Genomic DNA, 23,552 nt, shown 5'->3' on the forward strand with positions numbered 1-23,552 from the left:
GGCGAGAGGGGGCTTTCAATAGATTACCTTATAAGCCATCCAGACTTCTACGTCCTGGGCCAGTCCTGGTACAGAGACAAAGAGATGGAGCAGGGGCACCGCGACCTCTGTTGTGCGAACAGGAGCTCCTGCTGAGTGTGAAGGTACGCTTGTGCTGTGCCTGAGCTTGTAGAAGGAAACCACACTGTCACTGCTAGAGGGTGAGGGACACTCGTGGCTTCAAGGAGCCCAAACGGAGTCCAGGATGAGACATTACGAAAAGCAATGGGAAAGAAGTTCTGAACAACTCAGCCCAGGGAGAATCCTCTACCCTGAGGACAAGGACAAGCCTTGAGGAAGGGCATCCTGTAAATCAAGGCTATATCTTCACCCTGGATGTTTTAGCTGTCTCACGAGAAGTGACCAGCCTCAGGCTGGAGAGATGACTGAGAGATTAAGAGCTCCGGCTTCTCCTCTGCAGTTCAATTCTTAGCAACCATGTTGTGGCTCATAACCATCTATAATGAGATCTGGTGTTCTCTTCTGGCATTTGGGCAGAACACTTTATACATAATCAACAATCAATCAATGAATCAATGAATCAATCAATCAATCTTTTAAAAAAGTGACTAGCTTCTGTTGCTAAGGGCGGGGCCCCACAGGGTAGTGACAAAGTCCTGGGCTGCAGGCAGAAGGTCTGGTCACTAAGGCCTAAGCCAGACTGAAGTGCTCCAATTGTGTCTGCCACTGTCTTGTTGCGGCATGTGTCTTTGGCAGTAAGAGAGGGGCAGGGGTATCTGAGCTCATCATACCTTGTCATCAGCAGCCTCTGTTCCTATTTGCCCTTACTCCTTCCATAGGAGATGTTTAATGGACAGTAGAAAACAGCTACCAGAAACAGGAGAGGACTGAAAGGGTGAGAGAGGCTTAGATCCCATCCAGGTAAAAGCTATGCAGCCCAAGCTGTGGCAGTTAAGGGCAGGACAAGACAGGGAAGTTGGGGTAGAGATAAGGAACAGAAACCCCTTGAGTGGGTGCTTTGAAGGTCAAAGTTTTACAACCAAGAGAAAAAGCCCACAAGAAAACCCTCATGCAATGCCAACCATTCCAGCATAGCATTCATTTTGGAAACATGGAGGGGTGGTACATTCATCATTATCTGTGGATTCAATCTATACCATTTATAAGACAAGGTGTGGCATGTTTCTACCTGTGTTTGCCTTAGAGAAATTCAAGTACAATGCCTGGGTATAATGGGGAGCATAGAAGGCTGCCATTTAATTAACCATCAAGATTTGGCACAACTGATAAACTTTGCCATGACCTTTCTGGAGAGTCTTCAGAAGATGCTGGGACCCCTTGTTAGGTCCTCATCTTGGTGTACCTGGTCCCTGTGGTATCACACAGCCATGATGCACATGCCAGTTGCCTGAATACTCAGCCCTGTTGAAGTCCGATTTAGAGGACACACAGGTGAGGTTTGCCTGATCCAGTCAAATTCAGAGGCTCTCTTGGGCATGGGGGATACACGACATATCTAGAAAGAGAAGTCTTGCTTCCAGAAGAGGCTTTATTTCCTCCCAGAACACATTCAAAATTCAAGAATCTAAGAAATGGAAATCAGGAGTGTGCAATCCAGATGAAAAATTAAAATATACTTGTCTTTTAAAACATGTAGGGAAAGGGATTCAAGAACATTTACAGATGGGAAGGGCTGTTCCACAGAGACCTGTGTGGAAGATCCCATTTGTCCCAGCCTTTGCAGCTAGATGAAGACAGACTGGTAGGAAGTGGGACCAGGGAGCTTTGTCCTGGTAGGTGCAACACCATCTTACCTCAGACTGTGAGCATCTCCCTAGGTGTGGAGCTTGTGGACCAGTAGGAAACCCAAGCATTCTCTCTACAATCTAAGACCTGTCACATGTGTCCAATGCAATAAACAAAAGCCTCTTAAACTTAGAATTTTGGTCGTTTAGAGATTGGGGGGTAAGGATGGGTTTGACAAAGGGATTCTAAAGATTGTCGAGTACGGGGAGAGAGCAGAGGTAGCATCCTGGAGGGAGACTTGGTATACCTGGTGGGGTATGGGGATTGTGGGGACTTGAAACTGTAGCACTCCTGATTGGGAGGGGAGCACATCTTTGAGCACAGAGTCTGCGCAACTGGGAGACTTTCCTGGGTGGTTTGAAAGCGGATCTTTGGGCTGCAGCGTGCCCGTGTGATGTTGAAACACTCCTCATTGGGTTGAAGGACAATCCTTGTGGGGTATGATGGTTCTGCAAGGTGAAAACAATCCCTATTGGAACAAAGGCAGAGCTTTTGGGGGCAGGAGGCCTGCGAGCAGCTGGGTTTCATGACAGTGAAGCTGGGACATCCTCCCTGGAGGAAGGACAAAAAAATAAAGGTCACAGAGATGTCGCTGGAATTGGGCTAGAAGGCTGAAGTTGCCAGACCTAAGGCAGTAAAGTCAGGACACATCAGGACTCAACTGACAGTGCTAGCCTTGTTGATGCTCCTTTGAATCAAATCAAATCATAATCAACATGGAGTTGCTTATGTCAAGTCTTAGTATAAACCGAAATTGTAAGAGGGAAAGTTGAGTATTTATGCAGGAGAAAAGTTCATTCCTGTAGACAAACTACCACAAAACACTGCTAGGACCACATTGACCAAAGACTACCACAAAGATACCGTCGATGGCTCCATAGCAACCCATAACCCAGACGCCTAAAGATAACATTGCATTTTAAATCCCTTACACAAAAGCATGTCTGCGAGGATGAACAGTCTACTCAAGGTAAACTGGTGCCATTGTCAACTTTGTTCTTGGCCCTTTAATATTCTTTTATGATTCCTTGTGCTCAAAGGTTACGGCCCCAAAGTAACTTGTGTGAACCTTCTAATTTTGCCTTTAAAGTTTCCCTTTATGCTGTCTCTTTTTTATGCCCACAGCTTGCTATGGGGTGTGGGATCCTCATTGCAGGGCCCTGAAACTCACAAGTAAATCATTATTTTCAGAGAAACTCCTTGATTGTTGATTAAGTAGGAGTCAGTAAAGTTCCCTTTGACTTGACTGTTTTGAATAAGTTGCCTTAAAGAACCTGACATCTGCCTTAGGACCATGAAAGATTTTCTACAAGCTATTTTTAGTATTATCACAACCGTCTTTCTGGTTTCTGTGAATTTACACTATGTCTGCAAAGACCTCAAAGGACCTCATGATTGCTTGTTTGTGGTGGATTCATTCTTGGCTCTACAGGCCTAATTACTTTGCTTCCTCTGGATAGTTAAGAAATTCTTATTTCCATTTGGTTTGTTTACATATGTTTTTAAATAGCTTATGTCACACTGCCTCCCTGAAGGGACCTAGAAGTTCCAGTTAACACCCAATACATGGCTTACATTAAACTGCAGAACCATAAAACTTAAAAGTTTAAAATATAAAAACAGTGGCCATTTTGTGCCTTAGGGCTTCCCTCTGCCTGGCTCACCTGCGCCTTGGGATGGCACCACACCAATGGCATCTGATGGCAGCTTGGGTGAAAGTAGTTGCAGCATGTGTCCAGGTTTTCCTGAAAAGCAGACATGACCATGAGGAAGCAGGATATCACGGGAGCTGCCCCCAGGGACACTAGGTCCAATTATTGAAAACTCTGTCAACACAGACACAAGACCACAAAACACATCCTCTCCTGAGAGAGGCCAGTCTAAAGACTTGGGTGTCCAGAGTGGTCATTGTAGAACACAGAGAATCCAGGACAGTTGGGGACAAAACAGTGTTTCAAGTGGGAAGCTGTGTCAGGTGCTGGCTTTTCAGAGGCTTGAGGGGTGTGTGGTGTCGAGTAGAGGTCTCCAGGGGAGCTATGTGTTTTGTGAAGGCTCTGTCTGGGTAGAAGGCCTGGGAAAAGGAAACAACCTATGACATGGGCCATATTAGCTAAGTAGTCAAGAGGCTCATGTCTCACTAAGGGCCAAACTGAAGTAGAGGAAGGTGGAGAGGCCAGAAGAACTCAGGCAGGCCTAACTGTAGAGAACCTCATGTTTTCAGCCTTGTAGACCCCTTGGGTTCTCTGGAGAGAGTGGGGCAAGCCTCTGGCAGTGGCCATTTTCCTCTCAGGAGAATTGTGTTGGTTTCTCTGTAGCTCACAGGCAGGGAATGGGTAGACAGGGCTCTCAAGAGGAAGTCATGAGCTCATCACAGACAGAGACAGAGCAGGGAGGAAGACTACAAAGCCAGGAGGGAAACAAGGGCTCTTTCTCCCTTTGCTCTGTCTTTGTAGGGGCTACATACTGGGGCCTGGGACTGCTACGTGTCTTCTCCTTTCTTGGGATGGCCTGGCCCTCCTAGGAGGGAGGTTTCAGATAAGTGGATGTTTGCTTCCTGGGTCTCAACTCCACACTAGAAGCTTGTGATGCTCTTTAACACCTCCTGGTCAACTCCCTTCATCCTGTAACTCTTTGCTGTAGGTCAGTGGGCATCAGGACCACTAGATAAGCTCTTTTACTTGTATATGAGAAGCCTTGATCTAGGCTGGCCAGGGGCACTGGCATTTGATCAGTTTTCACGGACAGAAGGTAGCTCAAGACTGGTCTTTTCTGGATTTATTGTATCTAACCTTGCATGATACACCCTATACATCTTGGCTTGTTCATTCTCAGACTAAGGGCAGCATCAAAGACATTGTTGGGGCTCAGTCAAGGGCATGGGAACTAGAGACTGGCAAGTTGGAGCACAGTGGCTATGTTCAGAACTGGACACTGTGAAAGAGGGTGGCAAGCAATTGTGGAGCCCTCTGTGCATGCTCTCCTCCAGCCACTGGGGAGAGACAGGGATCCAGGGGTCCCCAGACATAAAGTAACACATGCCCTATATCCCTCACACAGTCGGACCTTTGTTGTGATGATTGGCTGTGCCTGCCCTCCCCAGCCAAGCCTAGAGGGTCACAGCCTGTCCATTTCCCAGTCACCTGCATGCCTCTGTTCCCACAGCCACAGCAGGCAACGATCACAGTAGGGTTTGTGTTAACAGGTACCGGGGCTGGAGGAGGAGCAGGAGAAGGAGCAGGCGCAGAAGCAGATGGCGATGGTGAAGGAGAGCTCTCTTTTTCTGGCTCCTAGAAGTGAAAAGAACTGGTCTGTGTCTTGTTGTAGCTGTATGGACAGGGCACAGCATCCCTTGCAGAGCATCTACAGTGTGGGGTCAGTTAGCTAAGGCTGTGCAGTGAATGGAAGCCTTCCCTACTGGGGAGGTCAGGCATGAGAAAATAACCAAAGCTCTTCTGCTTTGTAGACACTGAGCTTCCTGAGATGCCAACATCCACTTCAGTGTACTTGGTTCTCCTGAGGCCACACTTGCTGGCAGAAACCTAGCCTGGAGGTTGTGCAGAGGGTAGGTGATGTCTGTCTCCTCCACTCAGCTCTGGCCTTCAGAGAGGCAGCCTCCCAGGCTACTCTGCAGCCAGCACTGTCCCAAGTAAACAGGGAAGTGGTCCCCAGCACAGGCTCAGGTGTAGACTGTCTTCCCCAGCCTTTCATTGCCTCTTCTGGTCCCCACTCCTAAAGAAGACACAGTCATTTCCTGATCTGGTCCCTGTGCTCAGCTGGGGACATTCCTCACAGCGGGGTCAGTTAGGATATCCCAATCTTCCCCAGTCCTGGCTACTCTTAGTGAAGCCATTTGCCCTTCCAGCAGATGATGAAGACTACTATAAAAGAAGGCCAAGGCCTCTGAGCCCAGAGATGGAGACCTGTATTTGACACATGCCGTCCCTATACTAAGAACCATTCTTGAGCTCTGTATTCTGTAGAGAGCACTACAGGAGCCACTGAAAGATACCAGTTGAGTAATAGACGGCTGCATATGCTGGAGCAGTTTGCCAAGTGCTGACTTTGCTACTGAAGCCCTGGCTGGGAAGTGTGAGTCTGGCAATGGTGTTGTCTGGGTAACATTACCTTGAATTCCATAGCTTTCCCATATTATCTTTGATCTGCATCCTCCCCCACCCTATTTACCGCCAAAGTAGTGAGATAGTCTGGGCTCAGCCTTCATGATACCTCTTAAAAGTCAGTGTACAGTGTTACCCTCCCCCCATTCCCGACCTCCCAGGCTCACCTTCTCTGGCTGTGAGGGAGGTGGTGGTGGCTCCTTAGGCTGAAACATGAAACAGACAGAGATGGACTGGAGTGCATAGGGTGGACTCTGCAGACAGAGGGGACCCTGGCTTGGAGCAGGGACATGGGCAGGGAGAGCATGTGCCCAGTGTCTGTGGTGATGTGTCCTTTGGCTTCACCTGGCCCACGGCAGCCACATTCCTGTCTGGTAGGAGAGATCTGAACCAAGGTGCCGGTCCCTGGAGAGGCCCATGGCTGAAGCACTGCACACCTGTCCCAGCCACATCTGAGGTGGGGCTCACTCTCATCCTTTCCCTTAACGGAAGCTCAGTCCTTCAGCCTCCCCATACCTCCTGTGACCTCCTTACCCTCTCTCTAGTTTAGTCCCCAGGTTTCTCTGTTCACTGTGCCCCTGGGAAGAGATGGGTCCTGACAGTTCTGTTGTACACTGTCTCCAGGGCAACTATCCTGTTCCTTCTCTGGCTTTCTGGAGGGATCCTTCCATTCTAGTTCACTGGCCCCTCTGTCTTGTCCTACCCTGTCCCCAGGATGCTAGCTAGTGTCATCCTTGTATCCTGCTCTGCTTTAGCCAAGCCCTGGTTCCATCTCTGGATGACTGATATTTTACCCTCAATCCTCAATAGTGACTGAAGTCTCTGGTGGGGAAAGATGGCTCTGCTTTGTCTCTGTGCCTCTGCACTCCAGTGTGAGCTGTATATGTTATACCCCCATATATCATAAATAGAAGAGTAGGTCTGCCCTAGGAGTTCCCAATCTTGCCTGATAGGCATCACAGACACAAGCTGACAAAGGAGCTTCAGTTGAGAAAATCCCTCCATGAGATCGAGCTGTAAGACATTTTCTCAATTAGTGATCAAGGGGGGAGGCCCTTTGTTGGTGGTTCCATCCCTAGGCTGGTAGTCTTAGGTTCTATACGAAAGCAAGCTGAGCAAGCCAGGAGAAGCAAGTCAGTAAGTAACATCCCTCCCTGGCCTCTGCATCAGCTCCTGCTTCCTGACCTGCTAGAGTTTTCAGTCCTGACTTCCTTTGGTGATGAACAGCAACGTGGAAGTGTAAGCTGAATAAACCCTTTCCTCCCCAACTTGCTTCTTGGTCATGATGTTTGTGCAGGAATAGAAACCCTGACTGAGACACACAGACACCTGTGAGGTTTGATCCACATGAACTCTGTGGATGTGTAGCTGATCCACAATTGCCCTGGTCTAGGGGTGTTGAGATGGCCCCTTTCTGGAGCCAACCTTAGCTTACAGGACAAGCATCTCAGACTGAATTTCTATGTCAGCTAGACTGTAGGCTTCCTAGAACCCAGGCTGGTCTAGAGTTTGGGAATTTAATATTGAGTTTGTACCTCCCCTGGATGATATGGGGACCTTGGAACAGATGGGAACTTGCCATCAGGCTGGATTATAGTGCTGGCATATGACATTGTTCCTTGGAAGGAGGGCATGCGTGGGCATGCCAGGGTAAGGGGGTAGGTGTGGGCAGCAGGGATTTACCTTCATGCAAAGCTTCCAACTGCAGCACAGAAAGAGTAGAGTCACCAGCAAGATTGGCAGGAACATCAGCCAGGTCCAGTTGAACGTAAAATTGCCTTTTGATTCCTGGTTGGGAGTAGCGCTGACTTTGTCTGAGTCTTTTGTCAGTGGTTGGCTGGTTGTATCAATGGTTGTACTTCCCTGTGGCTGATAGTACCAGTGGCTTCTTTCCCTGTGCCCACCCCTTTCTTCCTATTTGTACACATGCTCTTTTCATCCATCTTGTCTAGACACAAGGGGCTACAGTGGGGTTAGTGGCCCAGGCTGGTCCTCAGAGGGCAGCCTACCTTTCTTCTGTTACCAGCTTAGAATCTAAGAAATCTGAACCCAAGATCGTCTATGGTCTGAGGATGGCAGTTCTCACTGTGGGCTTGGTCACAGTATACTAGGTTATAGGTAATCAGATCTCTGGGAAAGGGCCAGGTGACTGAGCTACTAAAGAGGTAGGGCCAGGAGATGTGGGTCTATCTTTCAAGGCATGGAGATCTTTGTGTATCCCAACTCTGTACAAGAAGCTCACCTCTCCTCCCCCTGAAATTTGAGAGGAACTCAAGAATAGTCACAAGTGGACACAAAGCTCCTCCTGGGCATACTCCTCCCTCCTCCCACCACACTGAACTGGACTCAGGTGCTTGGAAGGCAGATGTGGAACTGGAGAGGTAGTGCTTGAAGAACAGCACTTTCTTCCTCAGGGACCCTGGCTGAGCTGAGCAGTATATGTGCCTGACAGCTTCCTCTTACCACAGTGGGAGAGGATACCCTGCTGATGATAGTAAGCCCACAGAGAAGCAGCCAGGGAGAGGGGATGTAGGACTTTGAAAGGATAGAATGGTTCCTGGTCAAGCACTGGATAGAGATGGTCAGAAATCCAACAGGTATCCCTGCAAGGGACAGCATGCATTTCACCATGCTCCCAGACTCCAGGCTCCTGACAGGAGGCCAAAGACCTCCATTGATCCGCTCCTTTCAGTCACATAGGGCAACAGCCCTACTAGACCCTCCACAGGTAGAGGGTGTGACTACAGGCTGCAGAACCTCAAGAAAGATCTCCATATTAATGAGATACCTAAAGGCCAGAGGGCGTAGACAATTAAGTATTCCTTCCCAAACCCTCCTCCCTGCAAAAGATATTTAGCCTCAGGCCTGCCCTGATTGCAGGGGGGTACAGCTTCATCCACTTTCTGCTACAACAATAAACTTTTTAAAACAATGGGTTTCCTTGTGTCTTTAGGGCCCTCTGTGGAGAACCATGGAGAGGGCCTTCAACCAATGAGCTGCCACCTAATCTCCCATGGAGGACCTCTCTGGGTTCCAGCCACGGAGGCTGCCAACTCAAACAAGCTAGCTGAGCCAACCATGACCCAGCCAAGGGAGTCACCCTCACCAAAAGTCTCACTACCCCGAGGGGCGCTGCTGGAGCTTCCCAGCAGTGCCTGGGAGCCCAGGAGTCGGAGACCAGTTGATCCCTGCACGCCTTCTTGCGCGGGGGTCCCCAACCAAGAGCTCTGCCCCCTCTGATCTCAGACTGAGATCTCCCCATGCCGGGAGCGGAGTTTTGTGACTTCTCACAGCCCGAAGTCTGCCCGGAGTAGCATGGAGTGAACTCAGTCAAATTCCTGCGCTTCTGCTCTCTGAGCCCCGGTTCCAGCTGCCTGGGGTGGCAGACTCTCGGGAACCACAACTCAGCCCAACAGAACGCAAACCCATGTGTGGGCACAACAGCCCCACAAGGGAACACAGCTGAAGGCTGGGGACACTGTAAATGTCATCAAGAAGGTTGTGGGAGGAGTGAGGCTTGAGTAAGTTTGGGTCCATGTCAGCTGCCGGGGACCCGATTCACTGGCACACATCTTTGGCTACTGCTGGTGGAAACACTGAATTCCTTGGCCTAGAGCACCCGTATGAAAGTATTGTGTACCCTACGTGTCCTAGACAATCTCTGGCAGAGAGACGCATACTCGTTCCAGGTGGCTCTTCTAAAAACTGCTGCAGACGATCTAACATAGTGTTCACTGCTACTTTTGGGCTCCCCCCACCCCACCTCTTTTGGATTATCTTTTGATCTCTATATGGATCTGTATCGTCTTTGGGAACTTACCCTAGCACTCCAGCAGTTGGTACTGGTTATAATGAGTTTGTTCCCAATGAAGGAGATGCCGTTGTTCGGACTGACTTGAAGAGAAACATCCCTGATGCACAGAAAAGACATTGGATGATGGGAAGAGCCCCAGAGACTCAGTTTGTTCAAACCATTGCACATGTCATTCCTCAGTGTAATGATGCTGAAATTTTATCGCAGGAACTCCCTGAGAGTGGACAGGTAGGCAGAGAAACTACTCCCCAAAGCACAGAGAGTCAGCCTCTGCAGTGATGGTGACAGGTGTGAACTAGGCTGTCATAAGAGGCCTGCATGTCATATGACCATAGTGGCCAGGAACTGAAGAATCAGGGAGGTATTCAAATGCAGGTTTGAACCCTCAAACTCATTGTCTTCTGCATCCTGCCATGAGCAGGGAGCCTGGGCACTGTGTATTCCTGAATACCACCAGGGTCACTAACTGGGACATATGGAAAGTAAATAGAACCCACATATGGAATTTCTACAGCAGAGGGGACATCCCAGATTCTCCACAGGCTGGCAAACACTTCCTTACTCTAATAAATGCTGACCACTGGACTCCCATAAGGCCTCCAGCAAGGAGCACTTACTCTCCAGAGTGTTGTATCTTTGGTCCAGGACAGATTATAGTGTTTTCATTTACATCAGTGGGACTTTCATCTAAAAGAAAATGACACAAGATTATCAATATAGATACCCTTTCTCCACTATCAGCTCTGGCTGAGAGGACTGCCTACTTTCCCTTGCCTCTTCTTTTGTTCAAGGTCACCTGCCCAGCACTGAACAGCACTCAGCAGGAACATTTAACAAGGGCTCTTGCATCCCAGGTCTCATTTGTTGGGGATTGAGAGGATGAGAGCAAAACTAGAAACACAGGACAGTGTAAAAGTCAGAGTGCAGAGTGCTTTGAGCAGAGGGAGCGATGGGGCATGCTGCAGGAAAGATAGATGCTCATGTGACTTGTCCCTTCTTTTAGAAGGATGATGTCTTATTTAAAGAAACAGAAGTATTTATACAGGAAATGATGCCTTCCCTGGAATTTAATTAAAGATGTTCAGTGGTGAGAGTGTTAGAGAGCTACACTCTGGGGGCTGTGAAGTTCTGAGAGTAGGCTGTGGGTGCTTCAAGGCCAGGTACACTTCTTGGTGTTTGTGTTTGGTGTACCATACTCACTGAAATTGATTCTGGGTGAGTTGCTGCTATTTGGGCTAGGAGTGGCCAGAGTATGATCTGACCCTGGGATGATGGGGATCTGGGAGAAGTGAAAGGCAAATGGCGAAGTACCAAAGCAGAATCTACTGGGTTGCTGAAGGGAGTGAAGAACTGTGGGTTCTGAGAAGAAGCTCGGGCTTTACTGCCAGTGTGATAGATAGGGCTTTAATGTCAGGGGCTAGGAAGGCTCCAGATACAGGTTGGACATGAAGGCAACATGACCTGCTAGTGGACTGGGCACAGGGATAGAATGAAAGCATCAAGAAAGACAGCCAGACCCAGGAAGACCCAGGAAGACCCAGGAAGACCCAGGAAGACCCAGGAAGACCCAGGAAGACCCAGGAAGTGGGTGGATACTTGTTTACAGAGCTGGGGAAGGCTCAAAAGAGAATACAGATTTTTCTTTCCCTGCTTTGGGAGCCTGAGAAGCGTTTTGTAACTGTGACAGAAGAAAACTCTTTGGCACACGTTATCTTCCCAGTCCACTGAGCTAGGCAAAAAGCCAAGAGCTGAGTTGGATACCCACTAGGTAGGCTTCCAATTTCCCAATCCCTGGTTTCCTCTCTGTGATGTAATTCTGGACTTCCCCGAAAGGCTTTCCTGCATCTTCTAGACTTAGTCTGGGGTCTGTTGCTCTGTTCTACTTGTAGATTCTAGGTTCTGGTATTCAGCTCTCAGGAAGACAGGATAAATGGATGTTGCAGAGGGAACAGGCCAGTGTCATGCCAGCCTCCAGATGCCTTTGGGAGCTGAAGGGTTTATTCTTTCTCTATGTTTGTATAAACGGAGAAATGGCTAGGCAAGTTGCTTAGTCCTTTTTCATTGGCCTATGCTGCCTTAGCTCCTCAGTGCCCGCTGGACACGGTTAGCAAATGCAGAAGGCTTGGTTGACTTGGGAAAATGGTGCTGTGTGGTAATAGTGTACCCCAGAGGTACCAAGGGGCTACTTACCAACGACTCTGGCGTCACTGAATGTGAATCTACAAATAAGTTGTTTCATGTCGTTTGTATTATTAAACCCATGTCCGCTAATGTTTACTTGATAGGAGTCTGCAAGAACAATATGTACTCATTAGAGCGAGGAAGAGCAGGGTGCCATGCTCTTTCTGGTCTCACCTTTCACAGAGGGCTATCCTGAAGATGGAATTATCAGGTGCCCTTACGAAACAGCATCAGTGTCTGAACCATCATCTGTGGGACTTGTAGGGGAGGCAAATCCTCATCTGTGTCACTCAGCTTCCATGCCATTCCTTCCTTTCATAGCCAGGAGGGGAGGGGGCTTGCATAGTCTTACTGTGATCCCTGACCCAACAGATCCAAAGTCTGCGAGAGAGTCCCAGCCTGTTTCAAGCTAGGTCAACTCAGCTGAAACCATCCTGCTCTGAGACCTCATACACTTCTTAATCAATATGGGCACTGTAGCACAGCCAGGACCTTCTTTCCACAGGGGAGGGGCTAGCTCCCTACTCGATACCATTGAGAGTGAAGAATATCAGTTCTTTCCTGTGATTCTATGGCATGGAAATACAGACCTGAGGAGCAAAGACGAGACATAGAGAATAGGTCCAGTCCCTGGCCCACCTCAGAGAGTCCCTCAGGGGGGCTGGACCATTTCAGATACAGGACCAGAGGCCAGCACCTCCTTCTTCATCCTCACCCATCTTGCTCATCACTCTGGGATTTAGCAAGGTCTTCTATAATATCAGTGGAACAGCTCCCTGTCACTGACATCAGTATAGAAGGGACACAGAGATGACAGCTGGCAGGTGGTTCTATGGGCAGGATCCCTCTACCTTTCCATCATTTGCTTGCATAGGGACCCAGGTCTTGCTCATTCCTGTCTCCCACACATTTCAGATGCCTCAGGGTAGTAGATCAAGGACTCCCTTTACAGGTTCCTCCTCAGGCTCTGTAGCACACAGTTGGCTTTGGTGCAATTTCAAGCAAAAAGATAATTCTGCTTCATTTGGGGTATAGGCAGCCTTGGGCTTCCCTGGAAGTGATAGGCCTCCTCTTCCTCCTTCTTCCTCTTCTTTTCTTCTTCCTCCTCTTCTTCTTTTTTAAATTATGAAAGTCTGCTTTAATGAAGTTGCCTCTGAGTCCATAGTAGGTACAATTTAAAATTTTGATTTTGTGATCATTTTTAATTAATTAATTAACTTCCCAACTGGATTTTCTTATCCCGCCTCTCTTCCAGTCCTTCCCACCATCCCCCTTACATCCATTCCTTCTCTACTTCTGTTTAGAAAAGGGGAGGCCTCCCATGAATGTCAGCCAGCCTTGGCATATCAAGTTGCAGTTAGACCTGGCTCACCTTCTCCTACTGTAGCTAGACAAGGCCGTCCAGTTAGGAGAAAGGGATCCAAAGGCAGGCAGCCGAGTCACTAACAGCCCCTGCTCCCACTTTAGGGGTCTCACATAAAGACCCAGCTGTACAACTGTAACCTATGTGTGGGAGGCCTAGGTTTGTCCCATACAGGCCTCCTGGTTGGTAGTTTAGTTCCTATGGGCCTGGGTTAGTTAATTTTGTAGGTTTTCTTGTGGGTGACAGGCCTGGTTAGTACTTGGATGGTTGACAGGTATTCTTATGTGGCAGCTTTGCACAAGATAGCCAACAGTTTAACAGGTCAGTGGCTAAGCTGATGTCTGGAGGCACTTGTCACCTTGGTTCAGCCACAGCAAGGGAAGAGTGACAACTCATGTTTTTACCTGGGCTTTGCCACAGTTGTCCAGACTCCAAGGCCTGTGTGCCCCAAGACAGTCAGAGAAAAACTGGTGGGCTGCACAGCTGGGTGCTGTTTGCTTTTGGTTTTAACCCAGAAGCACCTCTCTCTTCATCTCTCAGAACAGTAGGCTTTGGACTCTTCCACAACATGGGGAGGGGCAGAAGCAGCCAAGAGCCAATGACTAGGATGCAATTATCAGGGCCAGCTTCTGCCTCCAGATGTCTACTAGCCTCTAGATGCTACATTTGCCACCACACAGCCCCAGTTTATTTTTGTCCACACTGCAACTCTAGCAAACATGGTGGCACTTTTCCTCACATAGGTGCTGAGGGGAGCACAGCTCAGTGCAAGTACAGTCCTGTACTAACCAGGCCTGTCACCCACAGGGCTTCTTCTGTCTCCTTCTTCAGGGTACAAGTTCTAGCTATACGGGACAAGTCTGCATGCAGGTACTGACAAAGAAAGACATCCCTCCTTCAGAAACAAATGTGTGTGTCTTTGGCACACTGATGCAGAGACTGTGTGATAGACAGAGGCCATCCTTGTCTGTTCTGATTTTGGAGGTCAGGAGTTGGCTGTGACAATGCTGGGGTGAAGTAAGCAAGCCTGTCTTTGTGGATACTTTGCCAGGCATGGGTGTTTTCTCTTGTTTCCAGGAGCAACACAGATGCCCACTGTGCCCAATGGTTCATTTTCACCTGTGGACATGATTTCCCACTTTTCTAAAGTGGAAACTGCACAGAGGAAATTTCCACCTCTGCTGCTCTTGGTCTTTCTAGCGAAGCCAAGGTGTGCTGGATGCACTGGTAGCTCCATACTATTTTCTAGGGTTTCCTTGTGGGTTTTGAAAATACCTTCTTCCTAGCCTTATAATGACACCTTTTGTTTTGAGATAAATAGGTAGCAATTACATATACATCCCAATGTTATTACAGTATGTACCTTCCACGTGTACATGATACTATACCTAAAGCATAGTCACTCCATATATGCTCATCACATACATATACAGAGCATCTTCATAGACACATATACATCACATGCACATTCTGTATGTACTGTGTACCACGCACATATTAACTATAATGCATATTATAAACCACACATGCATGCATACTATCTATGGCATATGTAACCATAAACTATAAACACACAAATACCATGTTCCCTTTAGAAATACTACGTAGTTAATCACATACATCATGTATAACACACACACACACACACACACACACACAAAAGTTCTTTAGTACCAAATATATATTCACAAATGGACACATTCTATGCCCTACACTAAGCAACACACAAAATTTACTCCATAATCACAATTGAAAAAATACCACAGATATTGTATATACTACTCTGATATACCAGACAACATAAATGCATGCCATAAATCCCATAAATATATACTAGATACCACATGCCACATTAAAACTCATACATGTAACACATGCTATAGAAACATATCATGTGGTATAGACGCTTTGTCTACCATCTACACCATAATACTTCACACCTCAGAACCTCACAACATACAAAGCACAATTACATATCAGACTTTCTCCTCCCAAGTCTATTTGAGCCACTCCCTCTACAGCCTTCCCAGAGCCCTCTCATATCACATATACCATGCATATACCATACCATACACATGGCTCACATACACCCACCAAAAGCTTTCTTACCACACACAAGACACCTCTACCAGGCAGTCCAAAAACACCACCTATACCATAAATATTAACTTCCCTCACATTAAACCACACATGTACCCTCCTTCCCATAATATTCTCCCAAGACACATTACACACATACTTACCACAGAAGTATTGCATTTAGATTTTCTACCTACTGTTAGGTCTCAAACCCAGGACAAAAGGCAAAGATGCCTATTTAACATATCAAAGTGGATGCTGGCCACCAGATTCTCCTAGCATCCCTCAGTCCCTACCTGTTACAGGATATGGATGACATACTCTGCCCCTTATCCTAAGCTTCTCCAGCCCAGGGACTAGGCTGCTCTTCCCCCAGATGCCCTTCTCTATATAACCCAACCATTTTGGTTACATGGCCCTTTCTCTACCCTTTACCTTCCTGGGCTCTTGGTCTGGCCCTTTCCTCTTCCTCACATGGCTTAGCTCAGTCTGGTCATGTTCGATCTGGACTCTCCCAGATGAACCTACCTCTGACTATGCTTTCCCTTTTATATACAATAAACTTTCTCCCCCCACCCATTCCTAGGAGCAGTCATCTCCTTTTTTTAACCTATCTTCAAAACATACACGGCACACACAGGACATATGCTTTATACAAACTACTCCAACTCATTTTTCCATACTTATACTATAAAAAAATACCACACATACACATTTATTCATCATATACATGCATACCACCTATATCACCAACACATCACACGCACATATAGTCCAAATTTCCTGCCCACACACATTTCTACATAGAAACACATGTGCACAGACCACCCTCAAACAGTGTATAGATGTATTAATTACTTTATCATTACTGTAACAAAGTGTCTCAAACAAGCAACTTAGGGAAGAAGGGGTTATTTTGACTCACAGTTAGTGGGTACAGGCCATCCTGGAAATCCAGCCTGCGTCAGCTCCTCCTGCAACCATTGGGTTCAAAGGGCTTAGGTAGCCCTGCCCCTCAGCAGGCAGCCTCTGATTCCTTCAGCATACATAGCCTCTCTTTGACCAGCTCCACAATATTCCTGCAGCTTTCTTCGGTGGATGTTCTATGGTTCTAGCATCTCTAAGATGCTGGGGTCTCCACTGCAACCTAAGCTTCACTTGCACAGCTTCAGACAAAGGTCTGTTAGGGTCTCTTCCCTCTGATACTCCAATCCTGCTACAAATTGGGTGGCCCAAGGAGCTCTCAAACGTCCCCCATTATCCCCTCACTCTTGCATCTTGTGTGTCCACAAGACCAGTACCACTGACAAGTTTTGCTGTCAGCTTGGGATGAAGTTGGGTCCCCTTTGGGACAAAGCTGTAGTGGCATCTATATGTCTTGGTTGCTGAATCTGAGAAAACACTTCCCTAGAAAGTTCTTTTTGAACTGGTAATCCCTTCTGAGTTCAGGCTCTTTAAAATTTTTTTTTTTCATTTCAAAAGGTATATAGGTTTATAGGTAGTGGTGGTGGTGGTGGTGGTGGTGGTCACTGTCATTGTTGTCTTCATGGTGGTGGGGGCTTGCCCTCAGGGCCCCTTTACTATTGTCCTTGTTCTGATCAGATTTCTTTTTAACAATGTTAAAGACATTAAACAATTACAAGCACTTTCTCAATACTAGCTTTTTTACAACCTTAAAATTCCCCCTTATCTTGTCAAATACCACATTTTTTCATATCAGTTTTGCTCCTGTGGTTCTCTGTCGTAGACCTGGTTAACAGTGAGAAATTACCATGACACTCCCTGGGTGCTACTTTGTGTCTTGAGATTTCTTCTGTCAAAGAAATTAGTCCTTGAAGTTTGAACACAACTTCACTTAAGATCTCAGGACCCAAGCACAAGACAGCCACATTTCCTGCCAGAATATGACCTGTGTGGGCTCTACCCAGGTTCCCAATGGACTCCTTAAAGGCCTCCTCTGTCAATGTTTCTCTTGGCATACTGATTTTTCAAACTTCCATTAGAACAACCTATTGTGCTCTGCTTAGAGCCTTCTCAGACTTTTCTGCCTCCAAGTTCCAAATCTTTGTTCATTTTCTTTTCTGCCAACTAGTTTCAAAGACTAAGAATAACACAGAATTTTGTAACAATCTTAATCCTGATACCAGTTTTCTGTATTACTTTTCTTGTTGCTGTGACAAGCTGCCAGACAAAACAAACTCAGAGGGCGGGCTTATTTTAGTTCCCAGTTTTAAGAATTCAGTCCAGGCATAGGTGGGTGAGGAAGTCCTTGGTCCAGTGAAGGCTGGATACCCCAGTGTGGGAGAAATCATAGGTGGGGATGTGAGAGTGGGAGGGTTGGTGGGACACATTCTCATAGAAGCAGGAGGAAGGGGAATGGGATGGGGGTTCTTGGGTGGGTGGGGGAATGGGGAAAGGGGATTACATTTGAAATGCAAATAAAATATCCAATAAAAAGAAAAAGAATTCAGTCCATCATGTATGGGAAGAAGTCATATTGGCGGGAATTTGAGGCATTTGGTTATCTTACTCCATCGTCATGAGGAACAGAGAGATGGCTGCTGGTGAACAGCTCATTTTCTTTTTATTTACTCAGCTTGGGACATCCGACCATTGAGTTAGGTGGCCTATATTTAAAGTGGTTTTCCCCACTTCAATGAAGCCAGTCTGGAAACTTGCTCACAGCCACTCTAAGAGGTTTGCTTTCTAGGTAATTTTAGACTTCGTCAAGTGGATGATCAATAGTCCTTGTCAAAATACACAGATCACATCTACCACACACATCATGGAAACACCACACACAGGCTGTACATCCCCCATGCAAACCTCACACATGCATGTAGTTGTACACATGCTTTTGAGTTATTCCATCTGCCCATGACCTCTTTGTCCTTACCTTTTGCACACACGAAGGTAGGCTGCACGGATAGTATTTCAGTACAGGACTTGGAGGTAAGCTGAGAGAGAGAGAGAGAGAGAGATGGGCTGGATAGTAGGCCTCAGGGAATGCAGACAGTGTTTCCACAGTCTTCCACATCCCACATACTCACCGGGTCAATGACGCCCTCCAGAGCATCGAACCCTTTGTCTACCCCAAAACAGTGATCTGGGTTGCCTGCAATATTCACCAACTATGATAGGAGAAAAAGAATTGGTTTGAACCTTCGGGCCAGGAATTAGAAGTGTGATGCAACATGTTCCCAGTCTTGTGGCAGGAACTGCTGTGCTGGGGCCATAGTGATATTAGGGCACTCACTGACTTTCATTTAGAGCCCAGACTTAACGAACGGGAAACTCTCTGGCCCACTCTGCATAAGGGGTTGGCTTACTTCATTCTAACCCTTGGGTAGGTGAAAATCCCACCCTCTTGGTATTGTATAGATGGCTTTACAACCTTGCTCTAATAGGCTACTCAGGGGCACTGCACTTGGTCACCTGGTCTGAAGTACCTGCTGTTTGCTATACATAAAAACACCCACGGTGTAAATGATTGCTCCCATTCTCCGGGCTTTTCTGGCCTAAAAAGAAAGAAGGTACTGAAAATAAATCCTCCAAATACCAGAGGCAAAGTGCTGACACCTATGGACTGGACTCACCTCTTCCATAGTGTCTTGAAATGGTTTTAACAGTAATAGCCCATCAGTAAGAGCAACAATCACGCTGATGACATTGTGGCCTACAGAAGAAACAACAAGTGGATGGGCTGGGTGGGAAAGGCTGTAGGGATTGCTTAGTGGGTGCGACTGCAGGTTCAGCATCATCCTCTGTGGTAAAGTTGGTTGTTTCTCAGTCCTTGGTCTCAGAGTGAAAAGAAGGATTTCTTTACTACCTAGTCTACAGATTAAGAGCCAGAGGGGTTTGGAACCCTACCAGCAGGCCTGGCCTCTCCTTCCCTTGCTATGGAACCTCTGTCCTAAGAGCAGTCTAGTTATTAAGCTGTAAGCCCAGCCTCTCCCTGGGCAGGTGGGGGAGCAAGGAGGGCTTTCTTTGCCGAGGATGCCCCAGTGAGACAGGTGGACTCTGGGGCCAGCTTTAGGCACATCCTTGGGAACAACTTATTAGGAACAGGAAACCCAGCAAGTCAAGCTCTGTAATGAGCATAGTAGAAAAAAATGCCATTTAGACATGTAAAAAAATAGCTTAGGATCTCCACCACACCCAAGGCTGCACCTGATAACCAGAACTCAGTGATGTCACTCACCCAAGACAACCAGACACAATTCTAGAACCCCATGATGCCCGCTGGACAGTATATAAGCAGAGACCAAGAGGATTGTTTTTCTCTGCACATCTGGAGAGATGCCACCTTGATTTGCCTTATGACTGGAGAGTCTCCTCCAGGATCCTAACCCTCAAATCAGAGACTACTGTTAGAGACTGGACCTGACCTTCGGCTAAGATATAATCACACAGGTGATGGGGCAGCCATGGGGAGATAGGCTTAGGACCAATGTTAGGAATTCAGCGTGTAAGCCTTATGTGCTGACCCTCAGCATAATAATATATAACTTTCGTTAACTATGCATGTCTACCTTCTTGCTCACTGCAAGACCACAAGTCAGAAAGCCTTAGGCAGGAGACTCAATAACATCTTGTCAAATCTTCCCACTGGATTCTACATATTTCAGACATGTACTAAAGGCCTGTAGTTCACAGGGACACAGGTCTTGACTGGCCATGGTTGATTCATGAGCTTAGGAAGCTGACCAAACAAAGTAAGAGGTAGAAGAGAAGAGTTGAGAGCCAGAAGAAAACTAAGCCCTGCACAGGGTTCTCAGTCTGCTAGGCCCTTGCGCTTTCTATTCACCAGCATGATCTGTAGGCCAAGGACCAGTGAGAACAAAGCCTACACCTGACCACATGCAGCGTCCAGGCCCTTCAGAAGCATCCCGAGTGGGGTGCTGTGTTCAGAGGGTCCTGCTGTGCAGGGAGAGGAGCACTGGCTTCAAGAGTCAGACTTGAAGAGGTCCAAGATCTGCACAAAGACCCAGCAGGGAGCTCAGCTCTGTGGATTCCGCCTTGCTGAAGGTACAGACAGCTCACCTCCCTTGATGGATTTTCGGATCTGTTCGTTTGCCTGGCAAAAAGTGAAAACAAACAAACAAACAAACACAAAAAACAAAAACAACAAAAGAAACCAATGGTGACACAGGGAGATGGCCCCAGAGGTACTCTAGACTGAACCCTCTGTAGGTGTCTGTACCTTTCTAAGTCCTTTCTGCATGTGTGTGAGTCCTTGAGGCTCTATGTCCTTCAGCACTAGAAGGCTCTTATGCATTTCGTCTCTAGAGAGAATAAAAAAGAAAGGTGGTGTGGGAGCTATCAACAGCGGCAAGACATCCCCAAGTCATCCTGTGGCCTTGCTCACTGTGCAGACCGCCTGGCTGAGAGAGGGCACCAGACAAGAGGCATTGTCTTTCCCTTCTGAGTTGGGCCTTTCTCTGTCCCTGATAGGACCCAGGGAAAGGTTTGGTTTTCATTGAGTTCATTTACATTATGGGGAACCCAGACCTTGGAGATTTGGACAGAGACCTTGCCTATTAACTCCTTGGAGAACAACAGCCTGGAATATGCATTTAAACTAGGGATTCCCAGAGCGTATCCACATTGTAAATGGGCAAAGTAATGCCAGAGTCACTCTCCTGGGCAGTCTGTTATTCACTGGGTAGGGCTGAAGGGCCATGTAAGCCTGCGGAGCTACTGACCAGTACCTATTCCCACTGTCACAGAGCTCTGGCTTGACTCCCTTCCCTCTAGTTAAAGGCAACAGCCAGACTACTTAGATATGAGCCCAACTGTGGATTCCTCAGAGAGTCAGGCCTTCAGTGCTGTCCATGAGGCATCTGTGTTGCTCCCTAGGCTAGAGGCAACATGGCCTGTCAGAACACACTGAGGCAGGCAGGGTGGGACCTGATGGTCATTCTAGGACAAGAAAGGTGGGTATGAGGTTCAGAACAATCCAATGTGAGAAGGCTAAGCAGGCATAGCAAGGTGATACTCAATAGACTCAAAGGTGGCTTCTGTTGGGGAACAGAGGACTTACCAGGGTTGAGCTTTGAGAGACCCATGCCTCGCCCAGGTATACCCCACTAGGAAATGAGATGATAATGTTCAGCATGCCCAATGGGGAGCAAACCAGGGATTTCCAACTCCAGTTCTACCTTCCTCTGTTTGCAAGCACAACCCAGTCCAGGTCTCCCTCTTGTACAGCCTAATCCAGCTCTTTCTCTGTCCTACCCTTAGCTTTCTGCCTTATCAGCACTTATCTCTCTATCTGGCTCTAGAATCTATCCTTCTGCTTGGTCTAGCCAACTGTCTTCTACAATGTTTATCCCAACCCTCCACCCAGCCCAGACTCAATTCCTCCCCTCAACCCAGGACAACCCCTTGCCCTGCTCAGCCTCTCCTATGCCCTGTTGCTACTCTGTACTCCCTACCAGAGTCACTCTCAGGAATTCTCTCTGCCCCTCGAATCTAATCAAGTCTACCAAAAACCAAGTCACAAGAGTACACTATACCAGGCCTTGCCTGGACCCTTGGGAGCCAGTCTCTTCCTGTCCAACCTCCCAGATGGACCTTGGGTACTATGTCCATAAATTTAAAGACTCTTGTCTACTCTCTGAGCCTGGCTGGTCTCCCTCAGTCCCTGCTTCTGCTTTTTCTTTAGGATGGAGGACAGAGGTTTTTCACATACCCAGTCACCCCAATCCTAAATGTCCCATACCTCTTTCCATTTCTCTAACTCAGGATGGGGTCTCTGGAAGAGCCCTCAAAGTTGACCTTCCCTCCCTCTCAGTCAGAAGCCCCAGCTTCATACCTCTGGGATTTTGGGCATACCTGGGCCACCTCTCTTTGTGGTTACCTGTTCCCATACCTTCCTGTATGGCGACTCAGTAAGGTGACTCATGACCCATCATGAGGCTTCCTTACTTATGATCACAGGGGCCCAGTGTGACCTCCTATACTCCACTACTTCCCTCAGGGTTTCCCAGCTGTTGCCCTGCTCCACTTTTCTAAGCAGAGAACGAATTGTTCACAGCAGACCACAAACAGACCATTATTCTAAAAGTACTAAGATACATACCTCACCTGGGTCCCCTCTGTTATTATAGACAGGTTGTAGGTAAGATTCAGGAGTGGAGAACTTCTAGAAGCATCGGGTCCATTCTGCTTAAGTACAGGCTCAAGGGTGCTAGTAAACTAAGGCTGGAGGTCAATTTGGGTACATAAGTCCCCTAGTAAGGGCAATGCCAGGAGACCTCAGAGGTCTCTACAAGTCCTTTGTTTCCTCAAGATCCCTGTATCCTGGCCACTAGGCTAGCTTCAGGATTTGGAGCAACACCTACCTACCTGTCTCTGGTGAGTGGCAGGATAACTTGAGCGTCTGTTGAGTAGGTAATGATGGAGAGCCGCATGTTAGGGCTGGGAACAAAGAATAACCACTGAGAACAACACACAAGATCGTCAACCTGCCAGATAGCAGACAAACACCAAGCCCCTGCTCCCACCCCATCTCTTTTGCACTGAGGACATTCAGATGTAAGGTCTTAAGGTAAAATTGGCAAAGGATTCTAAAGCCCATGGAGATATGTGGGTCCACAGAAGAGAGTCAGGACAACCCTGATCCATCCCAAGCTTCACCTCTCTTTTATTCCTCCAGACCCTTTTTCTCTTACATATGTACACACACTCACATTTGAATAGGCAAAGAGGCTCCCACAGTCCCCAGTGAGGGCATCCTCATCCCTGGACCCTGATATCAAATTCTTTGCATCTGTAGCCATTGTCTTTGTTGGGGTTTTACTGCAGTGAACAGACACCATGACCAAGGCAAGTCTTATAAAGGACAACTTTTAATTGGGGCTGGCTCACAGGTTCAGAGGTTCAGACTATTATTATCAAGGTGGGAGTATGACAGCATCTAGGCAGGCATGGTGCAGGCAGAATTGAGAGTTCTACATATTCATCTGAAGGCAGCTAGTGGAAGACTGACTTCTAGGCAGCTAGGATGAGGGTCTCAAGCCCACACCCACAGTGACACGCCAACAAGGCCACACCTCCAAATAGTGTCACTTCCTGGGCCAAACATATACAAACCATCACATCTACCTTTCTCCACCCTCCAACACTTAAGAGACTCTCTCTCTCTCTCTCTCTCTCTCTCTCTCTCTCTCTCTCTCTCTCTCTCTCT

The 23,552-nt window shown here is 47.5% G+C and overlaps 1 protein-coding gene across 1 annotated transcript in view; it reads right to left on the reverse strand.

Moving 5' to 3' along the window:
* Positions 1–1,935: 1,935 nt before the first annotated feature.
* Antxrl (ANTXR like) overlaps positions 1,936–23,552 on the reverse strand; it is a 23,957-nt gene continuing 2,340 nt past the window's right edge. Inside the window, exons 3-17 of the mRNA XM_028789090.1 lie at positions 22,712–22,783; positions 20,565–20,646; positions 20,405–20,438; positions 18,958–19,037; positions 18,811–18,879; positions 18,412–18,492; positions 18,258–18,318; positions 11,929–12,027; positions 10,356–10,425; positions 9,745–9,835; positions 7,608–7,712; positions 6,092–6,130; positions 4,947–5,093; positions 3,471–3,551; positions 1,936–2,358 (exon numbers count right to left, since the gene is read on the reverse strand). Of these exons, the coding sequence (XP_028644923.1) occupies positions 1,936–2,358; positions 3,471–3,551; positions 4,947–5,093; positions 6,092–6,130; positions 7,608–7,712; positions 9,745–9,835; positions 10,356–10,425; positions 11,929–12,027; positions 18,258–18,318; positions 18,412–18,492; positions 18,811–18,879; positions 18,958–19,037; positions 20,405–20,438; positions 20,565–20,646; positions 22,712–22,783 (1,534 nt within the window). The remainder of the gene's footprint in view (positions 2,359–3,470; positions 3,552–4,946; positions 5,094–6,091; positions 6,131–7,607; positions 7,713–9,744; positions 9,836–10,355; positions 10,426–11,928; positions 12,028–18,257; positions 18,319–18,411; positions 18,493–18,810; positions 18,880–18,957; positions 19,038–20,404; positions 20,439–20,564; positions 20,647–22,711; positions 22,784–23,552) is intronic.

Source organism: Grammomys surdaster, unplaced genomic scaffold, assembly GCF_004785775.1.
Source record: "Grammomys surdaster isolate TR1022 unplaced genomic scaffold, NIH_TR_1.0 125789, whole genome shotgun sequence".
NCBI classification, from domain to species: Eukaryota; Metazoa; Chordata; class Mammalia; order Rodentia; family Muridae; genus Grammomys; species Grammomys surdaster.